Genomic DNA, 26865 nt, shown 5'->3' with positions numbered 1-26865 from the left:
ATGTTTATGATGTTGTTCATACGGAATTTATGAGGGAAACCTTCTTCCACCCAAAAGGAACCTTCAATTGATCTTTAAAATGCAGCATTACAGAGAACGCACTGTGCCTGGTCAGTGATTTCATGCTGTTTTCTTGCGGACATATTCAGAAAAGCTTATGCCTATGATTGCAAATGTTTTTAATTCATCCAGGATGACCAACCCTGCACTTGTCTTTTTTTTAACTTTAAAATTGCTCTGTAGTTTCTCTATAGATATGGAGAGGTGTGGGATGAGATTATAGAAACTGTGGTGGTATTTACCTGCCATCTTCATAACACAGTCTCATCTTTTTGGATTTAACTTAGATTCCACATGATGCAAATGAGATGAGTTGTTGCTATTTTGTGTCTATTCGCTCTTCACGTTTCTGTCTTCCTAGAGTCTTGGTTGGCCTTGGTGACCTGTGCGGTGTTCGAAAAGCTCCCCTCAGCTTTCATCCAGTAATTAAGAAGCAGTCATTATGTCCCCTGTTTGATGTGGTCATTGCTTAATGCTCACTTAACAAAATTCTACAAGACCAAATTATCACAGTGGGTGAAGGAACAGATGGCCAGCTGGCCGGAGTCCGTGCTTGCTTTGCCTTCTGCCTTCTCAAGTCTGCCACAAAGAGACCACACGCAAGCCCTGAGGACACAGTTGGACAGTCACTCGCCTGTCCAGCTGTGCCTCCGATGCCCTCAGCTGTTGGGTCGGGGCAGGTGGCATCCCTGTCCTGCTGCAGCTGCAGCAGCTCCTGCAGGGGCCACTCTGCCTCATGATTAAGACAGCAGCAGTGGAGGACAGATTGCAGGATGAGAAGCAGAAGTCCTGCTCCTCGCCCCTGCCCTGGACTCCAGCATCTCAAGCCTGCTGCCTGGCTTCAAGTCACAGAGCTCTGATCTCATAGAAATCAGGCAACGGTTTTAAATAGCAGTTTGTTCAACAGCAAAGTTATCTATAAGCAGATATTTTATAGAGTGCTCCAGCATTTGACGAGAAAAGTTTAAATGGGATCCAGATTTACGTTCGGGTTAAATTTTAGTGTGGTAATGTGAATAAAAAGGACTACTGGTAAATGTATGATCAACTTTAGGATTGTGTTATACATTATGATTACTTGTGTTTTCTGAAATTCCCAAAATGGCCAGTAATTTTCTACCAGTCAGCATACTGTACATAAGTGACAGTGTCAGAGTCTAGAACATTCTCTCTGGCTCACTTGGGCCACACAATATGAGGAATTAGAGGAGTGTGTGCAGATAGCTTACAATCAGGTCATGGAGCTAGCAGCCTCGTGCCGTAATTAGTGTGAGCACGCATGCACAGCGAGGTGCTAATCACGTACTGCGCACAGTGGGTTGTGTAGGGAATGGACACAGGTGAAGAGCTGTCAGGTGAGAGTGATGAGGAACATACACGTCTTGCAGTTGCTTAGAGACACAGCTTGAAGCAGTGAGATCGCCTGGTGCTGCTGAAACCTGGGCGTGGCTATTTGCTTAGAAGAACACACGGGAAAAGTGGTCTCTATTCTGTGTGTAGTCTGTGCTCTGCCCTGTTGGCATGTAGACCATGAGCCACACTGTAGTCTCTCAAGCCAACCCGTTGATGTCTCAGCACGATCTGCCACCTGCTGATGTGCATCCTCAGGCTGCCGGCGTATTTTGCAACAAACAGCTCTCAAGTTCTGACAGAGTTACTGCTTCCACGAGTGATTTGCTGAGCTTTGTTTCTCCCTGATTAGAGAGAGCTTGTACAGGAATTTTCTTAGATTGATTAGAAATGATGGAGTGCCTGGTCTATCAATTAGCTTTGATTGCATGCATCATTTCTAAAATTTCAGAAGAGTTTTGTTTAAAAATGTCCATATGGCCCATCTTGCTGTAGTAGCCATTAGAAACAAGCAAAACCGTCCGTTGTCATGTTAGTCCATAGCTTAGCCACGCACATTTCTCTTTGATCTTAAGAATATTTGGGTAATGACTCGGGACCCCTGCTGTCTCCCAGGAGCTGTACCTACTCCCCAGTAAATTTTTCTATTCAAAAGCAAAATAAAAGTATCTATCTCATTAATTGGTGACTTCAGTTCCTCATGTTTACTAAACCAAATAATGATGTAATTCAACTTGATATGGCATGCATGTATTGACAAAAGGTTTATAGGTACTGGCTTTTTCTATGCAGAGGCATATTATGTCTCAACATGATTTCTTCAGTTTTGAAAGAAAGCCCAGTTACAACACTGTTTTCATTCTGGGTTTGATACATAATGCTCTATAAGTGATAACGTCACACATTCAGTCAGCCAGCCAGTAGGGTTGATTATCTAAAATGCCCAAGCTGAGAGATCAGGTGTGGAGGACTAAAAGAAACAAAAGGAACATATACCAGCCGTCTACAAAATACAGAGTGGAGTGCGAGGTGATCGCACAGAGCTCTGCATGGGTAAGAATCCTCTGGTCTGAGATTCCCATCATACAAGTGGAGCTTTTGGTAGCTTCTTTTGGCAGAAGCGCGCAGTGGATGGGAGGAATTGGAACGCTTGGGAGCAAGGTACAGCTCGCAGTCCGTGAAGTAACGGATCCATTTGCGATAATCTGTCATGCAGCTGTAGCTGCTATCCTGCTGCTTGATGAGGTATGTGAGAAGAGATGGCAAGTCCTGTGTTACCACTACTCCAAGTGCTCATAGAATTAGCACAAGAATTGTTTGCGTAGGAAGCTGGTGACCCGGCACCATCAGCAGCCGCGCTCGGAACAAAATGGCAGTGGATGCGATCAATCCTGGGGAATCCTTCCTCTTTCCTGGAGGATTCCTAGACGTTGCAGTGTCAGGTCCTTCCTGAGGACAATCACATAGGCAATCATTTCTGGAATCTTCCTGGTCATTCCTCCAGTTTCTTTCTTCTTGTCACCATCAAACCTCTCCTGTCTCTCCTCTGTGACAGAAACCAAGGGAATTCATTTTCACTCATATGTTAGAGCTGATAAGTATGAGCATTTTACCAGCTACTTCTATTAATAACATAACACTATGGTTTCTTATCAACTGTTTGGCTGTAGGAAAAAAAGCTGCTCCCAGATCAGAGCAGGTACCCCCCACTCCCTAATTCATATGCAGAAGCCCCTTCAGTGTGACCATCCTGGAAATAGGGCCCGTCTTACTTTGTTTGTGTTTCCATAACAAAGTGCCACAAAATAGGTGGCTTAATCAAAGAAATGTACTTTTGACCTGCAGACAGTGCGGCCTAGGTTCAAGATGCTGATGGTGTGGCTCTTCTCCAGTCTCTATGTTGGGCTAGCAGATGGCCACTGGCATGCTTGCTCTGCTGACAGAATCTCTATGCATCTTATTTTCCTCTTCCTTTAAGACATGGGTGAGATAGGGTTAGGGCCAGCAATGCACCCTCAATTAACCAAGTTAAATTACAATATTAATGCTCCAGTCCCCAAAGACAGGCGCATTCTGAGAGATTGATGATTAGGGAATCCAAATTAAAAAATTGGCAGGACAAATTTCAGCTGTTCCCGGGAGTTGTGTAGACATACATTGTTAGGAATCTTGAGATAAATTCACAGTGAATTTAGAGAAAGCCAAGTACAGTGACTGGGGCCCTGTTCAAAGGAGGAACAAAAGGAGAAACCAAGGCCAAAGGTGAGTGAAGAGAGGTGAAGATTGGTGCTGTGCTGCTGCTGTCAACCAAGGGATATGCTGGGAGCTGCCATGAGGAGGAAGAGATAAAGGGACTTCCCCAGAGCCTCCAACAAGAGGGTGGCCCTAGTGACGGCTTGATTTCAGATTTAAGCTTCCAGAACTCCGGCGCAATGCATTTGTGCTATTCTATACAGCCAGGTTTGTGGAGATTGGTTCTAGCAACCTAGAAGGCAATACAGGTACTCAAAACAACCTTGTCACTGCTAGCCACATTAGGAGCTTCCTGGAGGCTGCGCCACAGAGAGAGCCCAGAGTCCTCTCCAGGAGAAAGGGTACGTGCATCGGGTGAAAAGTATCTGCTTCGTCCCAGACATTAATGACCACAATCTTTCCAATGATTTTATGACTTAAAGAAAAACAATTTGCCTGGCTCTTCTCCCTGGTGGGATATTGTAGATTTCATCTCTATTTAGAATTAGGAGAAGTCCATGAACAGTTTTCTCCTCAAAGGGCTAATTTTTTTACACTTACATTTATAAGAGAAGAGCACAAAGAAAAAGCAAAAAGCAGGAAGAGAAGCAAATAGTGTGAAAAGAAGTCTGGAGGCATCAGTCATGTGAGTGCCCAGAATAATTTCTTCTTTTCAATGAGTTTTAAAATACAGTGGCAGTGGCTCCTGCTGGAGGCTGCCAAGATGTCCAAAACTTATGACACTTACAGGCGGTGCTATGAGAGAACTTCAGGGTGTTTTCAAAACCTGAATTTGAAGGAACTTTTGCATCATAGTTATATTCTATTGCATTACTAGGACATCCTGTAAAATTGTGTTTGTTCGATTGCATGGTTGGGATTTCTTTATTGCATGAAGTTTGCATCCAGTTTTTAATGTCCAGCTACAAGTGGTTGTGAGGCATTTTTTTTTTCTGAAACTGACCACATCTTCACATCTATTACCACAAGAGTGTGTGAACTGTTTTATTCCCAATAATCTGTGTATGGGCTATAAGCTACCCCTGATTTGGAGCACACACCTAAATTTGTGGGGTGGCAATTGTGTTACACATGCAGCACTCTGCTCTTGGTATTGGAAGCAGATGGAGAAAAGTAACAAATCATATAGATCTGTTGCTTTGGTGCGCAATTAATCTTGTTGACATACTTAGAAGAGTTTGCATAAAATTGCCAGGAAAGCATCCTGTTGAATTCAGTTGTTCATTAGTATTGATCACGTGTTTTCCCTCTTTGTATTAGAAGCTTCTGAAAGATTACCTAAATAATTATTGCAGCAGTATAGATTTTAAAGCCCACGGAGCCTCTTGTATTTTGGATGTCCATTTATGCTTTCATTGTAGAGGCTAGTACTACCGAACCTCATCATCTATCCAGATTGTTTGGGATTTCATGGATACTATGAATACTAATCACAGCTAAAATGCATTGTAACCAATCTATAAATTTTTCTACATGGCCCTGATTCAAGAGAGGTGAAAAGGGAAACTTTTTGTCGTGAAAAGAAGTTGAGATCATCCTTGATTGTTTTCTTTTTGGCTTTTTCAGTGCTAAGTTGTTGAATGAACTCTTAGTTTATTCAAAACTCTTAGTTGTTTGCAAACTTTGCTCTGCTATGTAATTCTGTTCAAGCAACTATTTGTAAGTTGCTTATGGTAGCGCTGACATATTACAGAAAGTATATGAGATCCGTGAACTATTTCAAATTTATGGCTGCTAAAGTTAAGAACGTAGGTTATTAAAGGCATCTATTAGTACAATGCCACAGGGAAATCCTAAAATTAAGTTCCCAGAACCATTACATAAACAGACAAATACGAACACTGAGCATATTATAGTCACAGCAAGGGAGAGCTACTGAAATTACCTTGGAAATGAGGAGTTCGCCAGACAAGTATAGTCTCACATTATGGGTTCATTTCTCAGGCTGCCCACAACTTCAGTTCCAGCCAAGGTTCCTTACAGATTACTAACAAAATGCCCAGAACATCGCAGATGGCAGGCCAGCAAAATCTGCTATCTAACATGGAATGATGGCAGGACTTTGTGTTTAGATCTGGGTCCATTTCTTTTCTTATCCTCACTGTACAAACAACATCAGAATTTGAAGTAGTATTCACTCTTCATCAAGAGTGAAGAGATCATGGATAGGGTAAAAAACGCAAAGACAAGAGTTTTCTACGTTCTCCAAGTTTGAGAGGAGGTTGGCCCTTAGCACGTGGCAGCAAACATGGCGCCTTGTTGTGTGTCTTGTGTCATTGGTGGACATCACACTCAACCGTATTTGGCCATCAGCCAAAGCTTGTGAGCTGAGACATTACTCACCGTTGTTCAGTGATGCGCGTGTGCTAACATTTGCTGATGATTTTCTTTTGCTTCTTCTTAAAGTAAATGACTTTTTATAGGAACCGTTAAAGGGGGGCTGGAAACACTGCTAATGAGACTGCACAGTGTTATGTTTTCTTGATCTCGTGTTTGCCAAAGAATTAAGAAATATGTAATCATTACACAGAAGTGCACATTCAAATACGTTATTTACAATTCATGTAGCACTGAAGATTTAAACCACATTAGGACAAAAATATTGGAATCTAATTATAAATGTAAATGGCTTCAACAATGGGAAAGATACAGAAAAATTTCAGAAAATGTCTGCATTAATTATTGAATGAAATGCTATGTGATATTGAGGATATATATTTCAGTATTATCGTAACTGTGTTTATTTAAAATACATCACACAGGGCTGGGCATGGTGATGCCTGTCTGTAATTCCAGCTCTTGCAGGGCTGAAGCAGGAGCGAGAGTGGTTTCATACATAGTGATTTCAAGACCAGTCTGCACAGTGAGACTGTATCTCAAAAAAAGAAAGTGTCCTACAACTCCTATGGGAAAGCCATGTCTTTGCCCAAGTGGAACTTAGGATCTCGTGGTGGGGGGAGGGACACCCAAGCCTTCACTTCAGCTGTCTTGATGATTACAAAAGCGTATGTCAAGGCACACAGCATTTCTTCTGTCATGGGTATAATCACTAAAGAATGACTTTGGGAAGATGCCCAAAGGCGAAGGAGTTAGTTGCTGATTTCAGTCATAGCTGAGCTAAAGAGAACCCTTCGTAGTGTAGCAGAGCCTATCTGTATTTCTAGTACTGAATACACCCTGATGCAGTCGCTGCAAATATTCTGAATATTTTGAGGAGTGCTGTAGCGCTTACAGACTCATGAATGAACACATGCTGATTCTGTTGATATCTTCTCTAACATATCAATACACAGATTTTCATCTTGGGAGCAAGTATACCTTGAAGGAGAGGGTGTGGAGTCTGTAGTCCCAGTAAGCAGGGTGGACTCTTTCTCTTACTGTCTCTGAGCCTGTTTTCTCGCCTCCAAAACAAGGACGCCTTCTTAGACAGCAGGGTGAGTGACGCACGCACACTTCACGTTGCTCAGAGCTGACACACGCATACTTCACGTCGCTCAGAGCATCAGGGGCTCTGGGACGATGCGCTCTGTCATCCTTTGCTTTCTGCGCCCTCATTCTTTAAACGAAAATCGCGGGGCTTCTTGTAGCAGGAGAAATCACAGCAGCCACACTCCACACTGCCAAGTTTTTCCTAAAATCCAGATACCCGTCCAAGTTGTAAGTTAAATTAACATAGACCCGTCTTTCTGGAAGAGACTGCAGCAAGACAGCTGGACAAGCTCGCTGGGCCCCGGGGAGAGGCCTGCAGTGCATCACCCAAACACCCCAGTGCTATCTTCAGGTTCTTCCGTGCACGGGCACCCTGCAGCCAGGCTGGGCAGACAGCGAGGCCTGGCCTGTTCCCTCCGATTCCCCCAAACCCAGCGCACAGGTTCGTGTGAGCTCCAGCCTGCAGTGTGGAGCTCGGTGCTCCTGAAGAGATCCTGCAGACAGCCTCTAGGCACATCATTGGAATTTTCTTTTTAGCTTAAAAAGCCCAAGAGGCTTTATTTATTGAGCTAACAGTGAATTTAAAAAATGAAATTAATTTTATATTTTATTATTACTAATTTTATTGTGAAAGAAATAGCAGTGAGACAGTTTCAAAACAGGTTACTGGGACAGTAACAATGATTAATACATTGCATATTGTTGTCTTCATAGAAGTTATTCATAGTACAAGATGCAGATATGATATCCTGTCCAAATACTATTAGTACAAATCTTTCTTCTCATTGAGCTAAGAGGAAGTAGCTGTGTATTTATCCTAACTATTTTGCATATACACACACATATATATATATATATTTTTTTTTTCACTACAAAAATAATTCTTCATTTATATCTCCCTTTTTTGTTTAGTTTTGCCAGAGATGGGTATTCCATTGCCATTCAAATATTGTAGGTGTGTGAGTTCAGCAAAGTAATCCAATATAGTCCAGCAGTCCATAACAGTAGTGGGCTGTCCACAGGACTGGCAATGTCAGAAGGTGTTGACTTGAGCCTTTTACAGCTCAGCAGCAGAAGAGTATAAACACAAGGTATAAAGTCTTCATGTAAATTCCAGCCTTGACGTCACCTCTGGTCCTGCCTGCTCATCGCCGGTATTATGCCATCCCAGTGTATTGTTACTGAGCCCAATCCTCGCAGATTTTACTCCCCATTTTTCTTCTGAGGTCTCAGCCCCTTGATCTTCCCATCCCTTCCCCTCCCGACTTGTTACATTGATCCCTGTAACTTCTCTAACTCTCATCTGCTGACTTATCTGCTTTGGCATGGATGGTACAGGCAGGCAGAAGTGATTTTGGCCATCTTGTGTGTGCTGGTATCTACCCCTGGTCTTTGGGGTGACTTCCATTGGTTCCCATCCTGAGCGTCTCTGCTGCAATTGCTCCTGCTATGATTTGTGTCTGGATGTCTCCCTACAGCCCCACAGGGTCACAGGGTGTGGGCGTTTCGGAGGCAGCTGGGTCTAGAGTGTGTGATTGGTTCATTGTCTAGTACTGGGAGTGGGGCTGTGAGTGCAGCACTCACCTGAGGGTGGGCAGCTTGCATGCTGCTGAAGGGAGGGAAAGAGGCTTGCTTCCCGCCTTTGCCTTGCTGTCTTCTGTCACCTTGAATGGCTGCTCTCTGCCATGTGCCACTCTGCTTAGAGCCATCTGATTATGGACTGAAGCCTCCACAAACTGGGAGATAAGTCAACCTTTTTTTCCTAAATTCTGGGCAGCAGGTATCTTGTCTCAGCAGTGAGAGAAGAACAGCAAGGACACCTGAAGTCTGGCGGAGGTGTCACTGTCTCCATCCTTCCATCCTCTTCACAGAGTTGCTGAGGAGTGAAGGCCTGTGGGAGAGATTTGATGGCTTTCCAACATAAAATTAACACCCTTGAGAGGGAAGGAGGGGCTTCATTGCTTTTGGTTTTATTTTATTTTATTATTTATTTATTTATTTATTTATTTATTTATTTATTTTTGGCAGCACCGGGGATTGAACTCAGATCCTTGTGTTTGCCGGTCAAGTGCTTATCCTACTGAGCCATCTCCCCGGCCCCTCACTTTTGGTTTTAATAACTAATTGCTTCTTAGATACAATGCCTTTATATTAGCTTTTGCCCATATTAGACTTTTTTTAGAGGTCACTGAATTGTTACTAGGTTTTGCTTTCTCATTGCCAAAAGGGGCTAACTAGATCGGATTATTTTCTTTTGACTTTAGTCATTCAAAAGTATGTAAATCTTTAAATTAATTTATATTAATTTTTGTATTTAACATTTACACATATGGATACATCTTATCAGCTCATAAAATATTTAAATCATTTTTTTTTTGTTTCTGTACTTAGTATAGGGTCTCACTACACAGATCAGATTTGTAGTGATCCTCCTGTTTTCAGCCTCCTAAGCACTGGGATTACAGGCATGGGCCACCACGCCCAGTCTCGATTGCTGTCTCAATGTGCCCTGGGGGCAGGGCCAGCATGGCCGGCCAAGGTTTGAGCCCAGTCCCTACATCTGCCTAAGCAGGTGATTTAATCCACTGAGCTACCAGGCCAGCCCTCCTTTCTTACTTTGAAGGGAGATGACAAACTGAAACCTAACGTTAGTTTAATTTCATTTCTCTCTTCTAAAACCACTGACTCTACTTTGAGGTCTGAATGTGGCATGAGGAAATGTTGGCTTGAAAGTTATCTGAATTTTCTTTTAGTATTTTACAATCTGTATGAGAGATAAAATAATGATAATCTCACAGGGTTGCTCTTAGGAGTGGCTGGCATTATCTTCATAAAATGGCTTTGCAGTTTGTAAGACACCACCAAATATTATCTGATTTATCAGGAGAAAGAAGTAAAAATTAAGAAAAAAGATGAAGAGCTATGGGTTCTGCAGTATGATTTCCATCTTGTCATAATGGAAGAAGGGGATTCAAATGGTTCCAAACTAGTTATTCTTCTTGAACTTTCTGTTTTTTATGAAATATCCGTAATGGATCACCTCAAGTGCAGGTATTTAATTGCTATGAACTACATGACATAAAGTACACACTAAATAACATGCTGATTTTAAAACATAAATATCGCTGAGGCTTTCACCATGGCGTGGTAGACTGATGTTACAGGAGAGCTTGCTGTGACGAGACAGGTTATCTGTCTCTCACATGGTTATTCTTCTTGTGGCAAGAGCAGCTAGTGTATGCTTATTTTTTTACAATTGCTAATGAAGTACAAATTACTAACCTTAATCCTTGTCAAGCACATAACCTCTTTAGACTTTTCATCCTTTCGGTCAGTGTTGAGCTGGCTGGAGAGGGATCTCGGCTTCCCAATTCTCTTCTCTTCAGAGTCAGCCCCGAGGAATGAAGGCCTGGTCTCCGCTGTTGCTGGGCAGGCCCTTTCTCGTGAGACTCTGCAGCCCATGAGTTGCCGTCTTGCTTTAAGTCTCCTTTCTCCTGGGCTCAGCTGAGTTCTTCACTCTTCTTAGCTAATCTTCCTCCCTGAACTCTGGAATTCACTCATCACAGACCCTCACACGCTTAGTTTTAGTAATTTTATTCTTCCTGTCCCACGATGGACGCTGAGTTCTACGGCTCTTTTCTCACCACAGCGCATGGCAGCTGGGTGCTCTCAGCTGACCGCACCCTGGCAGAGAGATCCGTGCACACAGGGCTCCATGCATGGCGCAAGTACTGACCCCTCTGGGGCATCTACTTTCCCAAAGCTGCGAAGTGGCACTCAGCCCGCTGCGCTTCTTCAAAGGAAATGAATCATAAAGCATCTGGGGAAGGACCGCAGCCCGCTCTCGGCTTCATGCCCCTCTGTGGTCAGCACCATAGGCGCCCGGCACCAGGAGGAAAAGGCACTGCAGTCTTCGGGGCCCGAGAAGTGTGTTGCTCGGCATGCATGTGTAAACACGCAGGAGATGCTCGATAGTGCAAACCCTTGATGACAGTGTTTAACTAAGAATTACTTTCAGTGTGTCTATACAGCCCTATTTGTCATCTATCTATCTATCTATCTATCTATCTATCTATCTATCTATCTATCTCTATCCAGATAATTATTACCTAGTGGTTTCTTAACTTGTAACAAGAGCAGCTAGTATGCATTTATTGAAGACATGCATATATATTTGTATGTACTTAGGAAAGATATAGATGCATATTGTTTCTTCTGTAATACAGTCCCCGGAAGGACACTCTTAACAGAAGGGCAAAGTAAGTTAATAAGTTCATTAAGTACTCATGGCCATATGGCCAAAAGGAACAGAAACCAAGATTCAGACTCTAGGCTTGGTGTTCAGTTCATCCCACCTGGAAGTTCCTCACCCCATTCGTACCCAGAAGGCTGTCTGTGCAAGCATTAACTACAGAGGGCAGACCTTGTGTCTTGTTGATAAGAGCTGAATATATTTATTGGGGCAAAGATAGCTTCTGTGGGAGGGAGGCTGCAGGGGCCCGAGTGAGTTGCCCCCGATCTCATATCTTCTCTAAGCATTTGTATCACACAGCAGAACATCTACTCTGTCTTTCAGGTCCCTGCATCCCTAATCCGTGCCACAATGGTGGAGCCTGTGAGATCAGCGAAGCTTACCGAGGGGACACCTTCATCGGCTATGTCTGCAAATGTCCCCGTGGGTTCAACGGGGTTCACTGTCAGCACAGTAAGTCATTCCTGCTGCTGTGATCTTACGGTTACGGGCCTGCAGTGTGCGTGTCACTGTGGCGCCTGGGTGTCAGGGAATCATAGTCTCTCAGCAGCAGGGAGCCCTGGCCTCTGCCCATGCTGTTCTTCTCCCACCAATGCACCATGTCGCTCCTTGAGCAACTCCACACTGAGTTGCAATCCCCGCAGGGGTGTGCAGGGCTAGTAATCTACCATTTGGCCCTTTCCTGTCATTTTCAGCTGAATTTTCAAAGTATCACTCTTCATGTTAAATTGGATTTGTCTCTCCTTTTTGCTCCTCCTAAAGCTGTATTCTCTATGCTTCCCAGGAAATATTCTTGTGATTAGTTTCAGAGATGATTCCCAAAAACATACTGTCCACGCTTCCTTCTGGAAGCCCGTTTTCTCCCCATTCCTAGTTGGCATTTTGGCATGAATATCTAGAAGTTCAGCAAGCCTGTTCTCTGGACTTCTCTTGTGTGTCCCTGTTCCGATTTATCCTTAAAAACTGAACAAATAGGTCCAGTGACAATGGGTTTTTCACGGGATCTGGCCTGAGCATAAAGATCAAACATAAGCCTTGTCAGTCAGCTTTCTTTCCTTGTGACAAAATCTCTAGGATAAACAGTTATAGGAGGAATTATTCATGCTGGCTGAGGTCATCAGTTTGTAGATACTTGGCCCTGTTGCTCTGGGCCTGACTGAGGACACCATGGAGAGGGGAGACACAGGGGAGGGGAACAGGAGATAGGAGTGAGGGAGGGACAAAATGCACTCTTGCAAGCCACACTCAAGGATCTACTTACTTGAATTAGCCTTCCCACTGCAACAGCCCACTTAGCGGTGCACCCATCCATGGACGAACTACTAGGGAGTCAGAGACTTCAGGATGCGGTCACCTCTCCAAAGCCCTGTCTGGACCCAGTGGCATCAGGGATCAGCCTCCAACCAGGCACTTGAGTGGACCTGACCACAATAGGTGGTGTGGGCTCCAGCAGGCCAGGAGGCCACTGTGGGGTCTGAGGCTTCAGGCAGACCCTTGCAGGGACTGCTGGTGCAGAAGGAAGGATAAAAAGTTGGTGAGAAGGAGAAAGACAAGGGAGAAAACCAGTGAGACAGAAACACTGCAGTGACACTTCAGGCAGCAGTGTCGGCAGGGAGCTGGGCAAAACTGGGTCTGTCAGCTGGAGCCAGAGTGGGCTCTCTGGTGCTGAGGCTTTGAGACCATCATGGAGACTTCCTATGGCCTGGTGTGGAGCGCTGCTGGAGAGGACTTGCACCCCTGTGCGCCTCACCTGAGCGGCGTGGGGTTCGCTTGGGACGGTCAGATCCTCAAGCAAGGGAGAAGCCACTGATTTTTGCCGGGCTGGTCCTGAGGTTCAGCTCAGACTTTTGCATCACTGCACTGCCTTGCTGTGAGCACCTCAGAACAGCTCTGGACAGACAGAGGTGGAGACCGAGACCCAGATGCCCAGTCTTTGAAAAGCAGCACTCCTACCCTATGTCCATGTGGAGACATGAGACATGGGTGCAGGGGAAGGAGGACCAGTCAACTCCGATTTAAGCTGCTTGTGTGCGTGTGCGCGGATGCGCACGTGCACACACACACACACACACACACACCACCCCTCTGAAAAAAGAAGCAGTTCTCCATGATGGCCTGGTGTTCTGTGTTCAGAGACAGGTATTGTGCCCAGCTAAGTTTATCTTACTTCCTCTTTCCAGCAGTGCAGGCCCAGGTGGCAGAGACAGAGGAGGTACAAGGGACTTGCACTGCTAGGTGACAGCCTTAGCAGGTGTAGAAGGGAGGCACAATGTCCTACATGGCAAATGCAAATACTGCACACAAGTTAGCCCTGCCCCTGAGACCTGCCGCTGACGTCAGCGTGCAGTTGCAGCCCTGCCTTCACCTAGAGGATGGGAAGTCCAAAAGTTAGCTCCCCAGAATAACATCTGTGCAGTGGCACAAAATCCTTGGCTTATTTATAGGTTTTTTCATAATGTGAGGGGCAGTTTCGTTTCTGTGTTGTCCTTAATGCCTAGAAGTCCCACTGGAAGCATCAGGTTGTCACTTGCCACCATATATGTGAGGCATCCCTGAGAAGTGGCTGCAGGGCAGTGTCACCTGCTTCTGCCTCCCACTCATGGTTGTCCATGAGTTCTTTCGAGGGGGTCCATTAGGGTTGCAGATAAAGAAAAACACATCGCTCCTTTTCCCGCTTTCCATGGTGGAATTGTTCATGTCCTCATATTATAGCAAGGTAAACTCATAAATTCACTGTTTTTCTGAAATGTTTAATATTTATTTATTTAATGATACAGGGTTTCAAAACGCAGCTCAGACTCCTCTCAGTGTCCTCCTGTCTGAGCCTCCCCAGCAGAGCTAGGTTACAGGCGGGCGCCTCCACATCTGGCTTCCGGGTCGGGGAGGTGCACTGGAGCTCTGGAGCTGGCAAGGCACGCAGCATCAGGGATTGAACCCGCACCCTTGTGCTTGCCAGGCCGGTGCTTAGAGTGCGAGCTATTGCCCCAGCCTGCTTTTCTGAATTTTAAGGCTCATTTTGATCTACACATACTCCTTCCTTTTAGTTTACCCATCCAACCAGAAGGCCGTAAGCCTTCTGAGTGACAGTGGTAAGCTGGAGGCTGAGATTCAATTCAGAGCTCAGATCCTGCGGTCTCCACGACCTGGACCCTGTTGGCTGGAGTACAGCATTACTAGTGGCAAGAGAGAACTGAGGACAACGATGTGCATTTGGAATAAGTATCTGGATTTGATACCTGGCTTCTACAGCTTTGGGGTAAATGACCTTCAGGCAGTCACTTGACCTTTCTGCAGTTGAAGACTTACAAATTGAGGAAGGGAACCAGAAATGAGCAGGTCTTTGGCCCACAGGAGTCAGGAGAGTACCGTAACTACATGAGTAGTCTGCTCGCTGTAGAAAGGTAGCCTTCCTCTTTACAGATGAAATTAAAAAGGATTGTATTTTGGGAAATATTTCAGATTTCAGAGTGCCCTTTAATCCAGAAATTTCTCCATGTAGGCAACACAGGAAAACAGGTCTTTTACCCTTCTAAGAGGTTACTGGATATTTGGGGTTGTTTTTCACGCAGGTGACAGTTTTATGTCCCAAACATTCTCTGGCACCTTGCTGCTCGAGGCGTGGCCAAGCACTGTGGCAAAGCCTTTCACAAACACACATGATGGAGACTCAGCTCCAATCGCGACAGTTCCACAGTGTGCTTCCCAGTGATCCCAGCTCACCTCCCCATGCACTGAAGTTTGCAAAAAGCTGCAGAACACATTCGATAGCTAACTTTGGCTATTTCACAAGTGAGGTTGACAAATTGTATACTCAGTTACCTAACAATAAAGGACAGACAACATATTTAGCAAAGTATTTTTAATTGAAAGTTAAATAAAAATGACACATGCAGCAATAGGAGCAGGGGCTTCATTTGGAAAAAGAACAGAAAAGGTCCTGCAGGCAGCATGATGGCTTTCTACAGGACAGAACGCTAAGCCTGCTTCAGTGCCCAGCTGGGCGTACAAGGAGCTTTCCATTTCTTGATGTGGGGGACAGGTGCGTAGTCAGGAGGGCCCGTCCGACAGCTACTCATCCATATGCTATACATCAGGACAACTGCTTTCGGTGTCTGCACTAATCGTGCATATGCAGCTTTTGGATTTTTCTTAAATGCACAACATTTTTTAGAGAAGCTTTAGGTTTACAGAGAAATTGAATGGGGAGCCAGGGGCAGGGCCACTCCAGTGGCCCTGCGTTGTTTAGTTTCCCCACAGGAAATCCTGCTGTGGCGGGGCAACTCATCACCACGCTGAACATAAAGGGATGCAGTTTTATTAAATAAACTGGCATTAACTATATATTAAGTTCACTCATCTTATTTATATTCATGGAAATTAGACAAACAGAACGCGCTGTTTCCACCATTACAGTTACACAGAATGGTTCCATCGGCCTGGGAATGCCCGTGCTTATCCATTCTTTGCCATGTTCCCTCAGTATCCTTGACACACATAGGTCTGCTTCTGGGCTCTCTAGCTTTGCCTGTTCCAGGATGTCCTACCAGCAGGACTGTGCCATATGTAACCTTTCAGAATAAGTATTTTCATGTAGCAACATACATTAGAGGCTGTTCTGTGTCTTTTGAGGTCATGGGAGCTTCTTTATTTTTACTCCTAAATAATATTCCATTGTATGGTTACTCCAGTCCGTGCGTTTAGTCACCTGTCAAAGAATACCTGGGTCACCCCTCAGGTTCGGCCTGTCAGACAGCCGCTGGGAAGTTCGTGTGCAGGGTTCTATGAGGCCACCAGCTTTGGCTTTGTCTGAGTTAATGACTGTGAGGGAGCTGCTGGGCTGTGTGGTTAAAGTACATCCGGACTGCCTTCTGGGGTCACTGTAGCACCTGCACACGCAGCAGCTGGGAGCGGGCTCCCATCCTTCCACCTCCTCACCAGCCTGCGCTGTCAGTGCATGGGGTTTTAGCCATCACTTGTGCTTTCTGTCAGAATAAAAAGCATATGAACTTCAACATTAATCATATTCTATCAAATAATGATTAGCAGAGGTTGTACATCGGCCTGCCGGGTTATACTTGTTCTGGAGATGCCAAGGAGTAATAGGGAGTACTCCTGCATACATGCACGTGTGTGTGCACTAAAAGGAGCATTGTGGGAAAAATTAAGCCCCTAAATTGCCGAGAGAGTAGGTTTTCAAAAGGCACTTTTAAGAGGACAGGCTTTCTTTGTCATACACTGTATTTGGGGTGTTCGAATCATATTTTATTTGTTGTGTGGTAACGAATCCAGTGTCTTACAAAGGTCTATTTCTTTATTCCCAGGACTCTGCCTATCCTGTGTCTGGAGGCATTTTTGCTATTGATTTATTTGTTTGTTTGTTTGTTTATTTATGGCTGGCTCAGCCTGCCCTGGGGATGAGTCTGGCACAGCATGTGGTGCCAGGATTCGAACCATGGTCTCTGTGCTTGCCTAAGCTTGCCTAACCAGGTGCTTTAGAGCGCTGAGCTGTCTCGCTGGCCCTTGAGGCATTTTGTAGTTAGTTTCATAGCTTTCCACTGCTTTCAGGCAAATTGATGCTTCTGCTCTTTGAGAAGGAAAGGCTGATCTAGGAGGCCACCAAACCCTGAGACAGAGAGCTCAGTTGAAAGTTGTCGTGTTACCCAGTTGGCTCAGGATAGCGGGGCTGATAGTTCTTGTTGCCTTTGTGAAAGCTGGCTTCTTCATGTATTTTGTTAACTCTGTAAACAAGTGTGTTCTTAACGTTATAGTACTGGTTAATGGATTGAAACATACAACAAATACTTACTGTGGCCCTGTGGCCCTCTACTTTTGCAAGCTATATATTTTGATTTTCTTCACATTATCAATAATATTTGATGTTCCAGCAATCCTTGTTGGAGAGATTCGTTATACATGTGTTAATCACATACTTTCTTATACTTGTAAACTTGCAGACTTCTGGTCTACCTTGTCTCTTTTGAATCAGAATCTTTGGGCTGTATGTTGGATTTGATGTGTTTTTTTTTTTTTTTTTTTTTTTTTTTTTTTTTTATTTAAAAGTTCCCAAGTAGGCTTTAGGTATCAAACTGAAGAACTACTGCCTTAATGATTGACCATATAATAAATCTCTGAAGTGTATAGAGCAAATAATTCATTCATTGGAAGAGTTCTGCATTAGATTTGTGCTTTGGGTTCATCTGTACCTGGATCAATTGTTGAAGGGTTGATTGGTGCTTAAAGGCTCTGGGCTTCTGGCTTTTCATCCCATAATACATTCTGACAAAGAGTGAAGACTTTACTGTGCTGTGTGCTAGAAATAACATGTCTGTAAAATATGGATTGAATAGTTCTTAGTGGCTCTTGCCCCAAAAGGACAATCATTAGAATTATATGAGGTGTTCCAGGCCAAATTTACCAATTTTTAAAAAGTTAAATATGTCTAATGGTTTAATACTTTAAAATACAACAATAGTACTTACTGATCGATCATTTTTTTTTTGTCTTTAAACACATTTTAATTGTATTTTCGATTAAAGCACCTGCAAGCAGCTCAGGGGCTGGATGTTTGATCCCTGGATTTGCCATGCTGGCCCTGCCCCTGGGGCACACAGAGATGGCAGTTGAGACTGGGCATGGTGGCACGCGCATGTAATCCCAGCTCTTGGAAGATTGTAAACAGGTGGATTACTATGAGTTCAATCTAGCAGTGAGACCCTAAACACCTTGTAGACCTTTCCCTAAAATACAAAAAAGAAAAAAAGAAAAAAAAAAAGTTTTTTTCAGAGAAAAGTTCATGTAAGGGACAAAAAGGGGATTGATACAGTCTCAGTGTTCTTTATTTAATTTCATTATATAATGCTATTGTTAGGTAGCTCAGTCTTATTATTTTAAATCACTCTATATAATTTTATTTTTTTTTAATTTTTTTATTTGTGTGTGTGTGTGTGTGTGTGTGTGTGTGTGTGTGTGTGGCTAGCTCAGTCCACCAGGGGGCGGGGCTGGCTGGCATGTGGTGCTGGGGGATTGAACCATGGTCCCTCCGCTTCGCTAAGCTTGTTCTAAGTAGGGGCTTTAGACCACTGAGCCATCTCACCAGCCCCATTCTATATAATTTTAGTTTGATGGTTTCTTTTAGTTTTTCCACTGCAAAATGAATTTTCCCTAGTAAAGAACTCAGTTCAAACTTCTAAGAAAACCTTTTACTAGGAGCTATTACTGACACTTGCAAACTGTATAACTTTGTTGGTTAAATGAAGCTAAGTAGATTCCAAAGAGATTTGGCTCGGACCTCAGAAGCGAGGCGTGAGCACATTTCCCAGCTCACTCCCAAGTTTGCAAGTCTACCTGGAACAACGTGAGTGTATACGCCGTTGCTCTGCACCTTCATGACCCTGTAACTGTGTGGTTGTCCAAATAAACATACTGCTACTTTTTCTCATCCATAGAGATTCCAGTTTCGCAGATTCACTTTCCATTTCAAGTCTGACAATGTAACAAATGCCCCAGTGAAAATGACACAAGTGATCCCAGAGCTCTGTTCCCCAGCAGTGCCTGCATGCTAGAACCGCCAGGGGAGCAACAAAGAACACTGGTGCCGGCTCACAGCACCGAGATGCGGATCTAATTGACCCAGGGTGTGCTGTAGGCATTAGGAGATTAAAGCCTCCCTTGGTGATTCTAATGTGCAGCCATAGCTGGAAGTTAGTGTTCTAGAACCAGAGTGGGAGGAATCACAGTCCCTTTGATAAATGAAGCAGAGACACTCAAAGAGAAGCTCAGCATCAGCCTCAAAACGTAAGATCTCACTCAATGCACAGTCTCGTGTTGAATTTTGTCATTCAGCCATAAAGAGAAATCATCTTACCACAAGCAGATTGAAAGAATCGGGCCAGAAGAGGCCATTAGCTTATTCTTAGTAAACGTTGTTGTCCCCAAATCTATCTGTAGTAACCAGAGTTCCAACACTTCTTTTCTATTTTTCCTTGATTGGCTGGGAACCAACAAAAGCCATTGCCCAGCAGACATAGCTAACAGATATCTGCACACAGACAGGATGCAAACATCGATGAGGTTTTCTATGTTTGCAATGAAATGTTCTGAAAGTACTTTAAAGTTGCTACTTTAGACAATAGTAGCACAATCATTTTTATCCTGTTACTTGTTAAAAGCAATTTGGTTGCCAGCAAAATAATAAGCTCTAAACATAAATATGTTAAATAAATTTTGCCACAATTTTATGCTCATGACAGCCATGTATTTGTACTAATAGGCCTGAGCGTCTACATAGCCGGTTCGCTCATGATTTTATGGAGAATTTTTCAAGGAATAGAGATGGTATGTCCAATGCAGTTTGTCTTTCAATTGCACGCACTCAGATTCCCCGGGTGTCCCGGCCTCTGGAGATATCAACATTGATTTTTGGGTTAGTGCTGCCCTTTGCTACTGTCTTCCACAGCAGTAGTTCATGGCAGACCTCATTCTCCACTACAACACTCCACAACCATTTCAGAAAATTGCTTATTTGCACATTTGAAACATATTTGTTTATTTTTTAAAGAGAATAAAAAAGTTCAGAAGCAATAAAAAATGATACAGTTATCTAGAATGTATAAAGAATTTTTTAAAAAATCAGGCCCCCAAAATTCAAAGACCCAATCAAAAAATTGCATCTGACGTGAGCATGCACATTGGACATGTATTTAGAGACAGCTTACTTCCTGTTCGGCCAGCATACGACATAGAAATGGGCATTAGCAGCTCCCTGGCTCTGCCCCGGTGCCTCTGGACAGAAGCTCAGAGGCCAGCTCCTCTGTCGCCTGCTGCTGTCACTGAGGCCCTGGAAGTGCCCACGATCTGCCCCCCAGCAGGACCAGCCCAGCCACTGGAGCTGCACTAAGCCTGCGCCGCTCCCTAGAGGGAGAAAGTCTGCAGGTGCGTCTAGAGCGTTGTAGGTCCCTCCACGGACAGCCGCTCCTGCTGCCTGCCCAGCTCCACGGACAGCCGCTCCCGCTGCCTGCCCAGCTCCACGGACAGCCGCTCCCGCTTCCTGCCCAGCTCCACGGACAGCCGCTCCCGCTTCCTGCCTAGCTCCACGGACAGCCGCTCCCGCTGCCTGCCTAGCTCCACGGACAGCCGCTCCTGCTTCCTGCCTAGCTCCACGGACAGCCGCTCCTGCTTCCTGCCCAGCTGCTGGCTGCCAGGGCTCCAGCACACCCCTCCAGCAGCAGGGAGCAACATAGACACACACTTTCTTCCCGGAGTCCACTTCTTTCTCAGAAGCTCGTTCTGCAGACTCACTTCCTCACCTCCAAAGCAGTAGCAACTGTGCTCCTGGGACAAATCCTCCCTAAGGAGCTGCAGCCACTCGTGCAACAGACAGGACCTGAGCGCCTGCCATGTGGCAAGCAGTGCTCTGGGGCCAGGCTACTTAGCACTCCAGGACAACCAGCTCGCCAGCCTTGCTAGCGGGAAAGAGATGATAGAGGCGACACGTGCATCGCTGGCAGCCAGACAGCTGCAGTTTGGGGCATTTATAAAGACTGAAGTTCATGCCAGGCATGGTCATGCACATCCGGGACCTCAGCACTCTTGCGAGGCTGAGGGGGGATGAGAACAAGTTTAAGGGCAACTTTGTGACACAGTGAGACCCTAGGGACGGGGACCAGTGTGAAGTTGTGGGTTCAGTCCCCAGCACTGCCTCACAAGGGGAAGAATTATAATCTAAAATTCACATAAAACTGATACAGGAAAGTTCATAGCAACTATAATATCCAAAAAATACAACTGCTCCAGATGTCCCTCAGCAAGTAAATGGTGAAAAGTACCGTGACACAGCACTGCTCATCAATGAAAAGGAAGGGGCTGTTGACATGTACAGAACCTCAGCTAAATATCCCAAAGTTACTTGAGTGGAAAAAGCCAGCTGCAAGAGGGTCGCTGCTTCTGCCTCCACCTGTAGAACATTTCAGGAATGCAGCTCTCCAGACGCCAGGGGGAGGGGATGCTGGGAGCTAGAGAAGGTCAACCTCGGGTGTCTCCTTGTGTGGCTGGAGCTGCTCAGCACACTGGCTGTGAGGGTGGATTCACCAAGAAACCCACGTGATACACTTATATAAAGCTAATCACTCAAAGAAAGCAAAGCATGACATCTGAGGAATGTTGGCATATTGTGTAAGGCTGGTAATAGTTCCTTTTTAGATATTTGGCACAGGCTCTCACCACGCACCTTGGACTCATGGTGAGCCCCGTTTTCAGCCTGCCCAGTGCTGAGATTCCAGGCTTGTGCCACCACGCCTGGACTCACTGGCCAGCTCAGGGTCCTGGGGATGGGAGTGGTGCAGCTTGTGGTGCCTAAGCAGGCGCTTAGTCCACTGAGCTATCCTGCTGGCCCTTCAGTTGTGTTTTATACTTTTGAAAAGTTTAACCATTGTTTTAGTTACTTTTTACTCATTACTGGGACAAATATCCAACACTCAAAATTAAGGAAGGAAAGGTTTATTTAGCTCACAGTTTGTGGAGGTTTCAGTTCCTACTCTGCTGGCTCCAAGGCAAACAGTAGTAGTTAATGGTGAGAGAAAACAGAGAGCAGGAGTGGAACAACTGCTGTAGTCAACGAAGCCTGGCCTTCTCCAGGAAAGTGAGATGAGGGCGGCCAGCGGAGAAGTCTTCTTCAACTCCTTTATATACATGTTTTGTGATGAGTCACTCTGGGGTGGCCCCATTGCGCCATAGGGTGGAACCAATCAGGCTCCAGGGCTGGCCCTCCCTGCCCTGCAGGACAGGGCCCCCCAAACCCAGAACCAGGTGGAGTCAATCCAGCCAAGCTTCCTCAAGTTGACACAATGTATCAACTACCTCGACCATTGAGAGGGACTCCTGCAGAATACAGGAGATATTTTTGTTTTCCTCCTTCAAATGAGTGTGAATCTGCAGTTATATTACTGAACGTTTGAATTAGAAAAGAGTGTGAATTAATGCACAGTGTCCAACAATGATGTATATCGATAAGATCAAGGACTACAGATACCAGAGCGTGAGGGACTTTCAGGAACACACTGAAGAGTGTCTGGGGCATGGATCAGAAGAACAAGCATGGGTGGGAGCCCTAACACTGGTTGCAGTGTGAAGGCTCAGAAAGGGCAGGGCAGTGTAAGGTGTAGACACTGCAGAGAGGTGTAGCTATTCAGTGCCTTTGTGGAAGAAGCCTTTGGAGGACGAAGAGTGGGAGTACACATGAAAAGTTTCTGTGGCTGCTGGCGAAGGACAGGTTCAGATGGAGGGTGGACTCTGAGGGGATCTTGGAGTTGGAGATGGTTGGGAGCAAAGTGGGAAAGAAAACTTGGAAAGAAGCGTACCATGTGCAGCTTTGGACAATAGTTAAAATAGATGACTGTATACTTAGCATCATAGATATTTGGTTTTTGCTTATGCATTTCCATAGCACTATTGTTATTTCTTTAGATACTCATAATTATAAGTATTGTAATTATTACTCTTGATACATTTATCATAGAATTGGACAATGAAATGTATTCTTAGAATTTCAACATGCTTTCCGCTGTCCATCATTTTTAGCTTTCAACAGCCTGATTCATATATAATGTAGAGTTTCACAAGTACACATATGTATGTGCACACACGTATATCTACAGACATAAGCACTATCATAAATATGCATGTGCTCTTCAGAATATGGAAATTTAAATTTTGATCTTTTTAAAAGATCCATAAATTTGATTTGACTTTAGATATATTAACTCATTTTGTCTTTCATGTTAGTTGAGTCGTAAAATGTGATGAAGTATATTCCAAAATAAAACTTTATAACAGAAGTATGTAAATCAAAGCTAATATAGTCGCATACTAAAATATAAAAATAATTTTGAAAATCAGGCATCATTTACATTTTAACAGAAAGTCGGGAGCTCACAATTACCTTGAAGCAGTAATTGCTATCAGCAGTCTATAGGATGTAACTTGATCGATCAGGGACTCACTGTGCCTGCGTGGTTTTGCAATCACATCATGGTCTGCAAGCTTAGAGAAATTGAAGGCAATGTGTCCTCCGGAAATAGGTCAACCTTAGACAGTCAGGAGCTTTAAATTATTCTGCAGGACATTCCTTGAATTTGAACTATCTTAATTTTAAAAAATTCCCTTGACCACCTGAAAAATTATTTCACTGTTCAGTAAAAGAGCTGATTCTGATTTGCTGTAAATAAGTACAACATACTGAGTAAATAAAAGAATGATAAGGAGAACTGAAAACAGAAAAGTACAAGAGACTTGAAATTTGGCTGTGTGTGTGTGTGTGTGTGTGTGTGTGTGTGTGTGTGTGTAGTCTTCCAGGTCTTATGAATTGATCTAAGACTTTCATTTCTTATCTTTAAAATGGAAAACACTGTGTCCATTTGCCTATTCATAGGTCCTAATTGATTATACCCAGGAAATTACTATATGTAAATGCAGTTTGTACAATTAGAAATTTTGTACAGTCATAAAATATCATGATTTCCCTGTGGTTGGTTTTCAGAAATGATCTTTGTTGAATCACAGTAAAACATATTGGTACCAAATAGACACATATTCTATTTAATTATACAGCAGAAAGGATGGGAAGACTAGATGCCTCTCAAAAAGTCAGATTTTCTAGTTAAGAATGATCTCTTTCTGAAGAGCTGGGATGAATGTGGGGGAGAGAGGGAGAAGGAGGAGAGAGTTAGATGGAGTTAGAGGTACACAGGCACGCAAGCGCGCATGCGCCCCTTCCCACACACATGTACACACAGGAGGAGAGGGAAACGTGTGGACACTGGAGCTCATCTTCTCTCCTATAGGCACCATTTGTGCCCAGTGCCTCCTGAACACTTCAGTGCAGGCCATGTCCGGATTCCTCCTCATTCCACTTCCTCCTGGAGCTGCCAGTATCCTCTCTGACACAATGCAAACAGCAGTGTGTCTATTTTCCCCTACTCGACTCTCAAATCATCAGCCTGAGTGATGTTCCTAAATCGTGTTTATTTCCCTGTTAAAACCCCTGCAGTGTTTCCTTGTGCACCTAAAGTAGGATCCAGTCTTTATAATGTGCAAAGTGCTTGACCTTCTCTTTGCCTTCTGTTCTCTTGACCTCCTCCCCGCTGACTGCCCTTCCATCCCCCAGTTCTCCTTGTCTTCTTTGCACTTTCTGGCGCACCTTCTCTCTGGGCCTGGGTCTTTGCATTCACTTACCTGCCTGTCTTTGCCCAGAGACTCACTGTGCAAGTTCCTCTTCTGTTGGCTAAATCTCAGCCCATGAGCAAAGCTCAGAGCCGCTCTCGCCAAGGGCCTTCACTGAACTGGAACTCTAGAACAACTTTCTCCACCCGCTCTTTGCTTTTTCTTCCTTTCATGGAGGTGTTATTAGCCCTCCTCACCACCTGCCACATTATAGATGAATGCCTTATTATTACTTTTTAAAATTTTATATTCATTTTATTGAGAAAAAAGATAAAATAGCAGTGAGACAGTTTCAAAACAGGTTAGTAGGATAGTTACAATAATGAATATATTGCATATTGTTGTCTTCATAGTAGTTACTCAGAGGACAAGATGTAGACATGATAGCTTGTCTAAACACTATTAGTATAAACCTTTCTTCTCATTAAACTAAGAGAAAGTAGCTATATATCTATGCTTTTTGTATATATATATATTTTTTTTTCATTACAAAATAGTTCTTTATTTGTATCCCCCCCCTTTTTTTTTGTCAGAGATGGGTGTTCCATTGCTGTTACAGAAGTTATATTTGGAGAAGTCTTTAAAGGGTCTTTTCATACTTGATGCCAGCCCAAATATTGTAGCTACTTGAATTCAGCAACATAACCTAATATAGTCCAATAGTCCATAATAGTAGTGAGTTACCGGCACAAATGAAAATTGTCAGAAGTTGTTGATTTGAGCCTTTTACAGCTCAGTGTGTTAATATAGCTTTACTTTTTATACCTCATGGTTGCACTTTTCTGCTGGAAGGTTAAGACCAAGTTACAGCAACACCTATATAACTGAAAATGTAACTTTTGCTATCTGAAAAAGTCAGTCAAATCCCCTCGGGATTTACCCTGGTACCGTGTACAGCACCTTGTGGATCTTTTGTTAGTGTCAGCCATCTGGATGAGTCACGGCCATTACTTGACCAATGTGCTCACTGTGAAAGCCTGAGAGAATGTTTTCTCTCCAGATGACTCTTCTTAGGCGCACTCTACATCATCGATCACATTCCTCTGTGGCCCCATAATCTCCTTGATCAGAAAATTTGGGACACCACTTAGTTACAGGGTGTCATAGCAGAGGAGATTTTCTTATGTCCTGAGTCCTTAGTGACCTAGAAAGGTTAGGGCCAAAATGTTGGCTATCATTTTTAGCCCATCAATCTGTCTAATTTTTGATGTACAAATTTTAGTTGTTAAACATCCAGAAGAGAAGCTTACTGATATTAGTATCCTATAACAGAGGCAGTTAGGCTTAACATCACTATCTGTCTAAAGATCGCATGCCTTAGACATAAAATGAAACGCTATTTTCCAACAACCATGGATATTCACAAATTTAAATCATAAAATTTGTATCATAGAATGATATAAGCAATTACACATTTTTTGCACAGATATTTAGAAATCAAACCATATTCAACATTGTAGCAGTACAGTCTGCTGCAGATTGTTTTTCTTTTCCCTCCTTTTCTTTTTATTACCTTTTTTTAACATACATTTAAAGAGAAAGTAGCAATAATTGATATGACATTAAAAACAGTATGCATTTAGAAGATTAAAATGACAGGCACTGTAAACATGGTTTTAGTATGACACATTGCTTTCTGCAATGTAGTTGCTTAGTTCACAGATATCAGCATATGGAGTTAGTCAGGGTGAGAATTCTACCCATTAACTGCTATTTTCAAAAACCTGATGGAAGTTCTCTCTTTCCATTTAACTGTGTCATACCTTTCAAATTTTATTTATTCTTTGAATTTTTACACTAGGGAGACAATACAATATTTACACATGTGAGTCTGGTTTATTTCACTTATGAGTATATCTTTAAGATGAATCCAGTTATATATGAAGCCTTCGAGTTTATCATTCTTTATAGCTGAGTAATACTCCATTGTATAAAACTACCACATCTTTTCATCCATTCCCTAGGTGACAGAAATTTTGGTTGTTTCCAAGATTTGGCTGCCACAAATTGTGCTGCTATAAACATGGGTTATATATGGGTACACATATATCACTATGATATGATGTTTTTTGTTCTTTTGGGAAAATTCCCAGAAGGGGGATAGCTGGATTGAATGGGATTTCTAGGCCTAGTATTTTGAAGACTCTCCATGCTAATTTGCATAATTGTTGCAGCAGTCTACATTTCCACCAGCAGTGGAAACGTGTTCCTTTTTCTGCACAGACTCGCCAACACTTGTTGTTGGCTGATTTCTTTATGACAGCCATTCTTTCTGGGGCGAGATGGTATCTCAGTGCTCTTTTTTT

The 26865-nt window shown here is 43.7% G+C and overlaps 1 protein-coding gene across 2 annotated transcripts in view; it reads left to right on the top strand.

Moving 5' to 3' along the window:
• Edil3 (EGF like repeats and discoidin domains 3) overlaps nucleotides 1-26865 on the top strand; it is a 468998-nt gene that overhangs the window by 202281 nt on the left and 239852 nt on the right. For both annotated transcript variants that reach the window (XM_023700990.1, XM_023700989.1), the window contains one exon: nucleotides 11669-11797. In XM_023700990.1, the coding sequence (XP_023556758.1) occupies nucleotides 11669-11797 (129 nt within the window). The remainder of the gene's footprint in view (nucleotides 1-11668; nucleotides 11798-26865) is intronic.

This window comes from Octodon degus, unplaced genomic scaffold (genome assembly GCF_000260255.1).
Source record: "Octodon degus isolate 3935 unplaced genomic scaffold, OctDeg1.0 scaffold00129, whole genome shotgun sequence".
Taxonomy (NCBI): Eukaryota; Metazoa; Chordata; class Mammalia; order Rodentia; family Octodontidae; genus Octodon; species Octodon degus.
The sequence above is the reverse complement of the archived record's forward strand: the minus strand, read 5'-3'. Positions and strand labels throughout refer to the sequence as shown.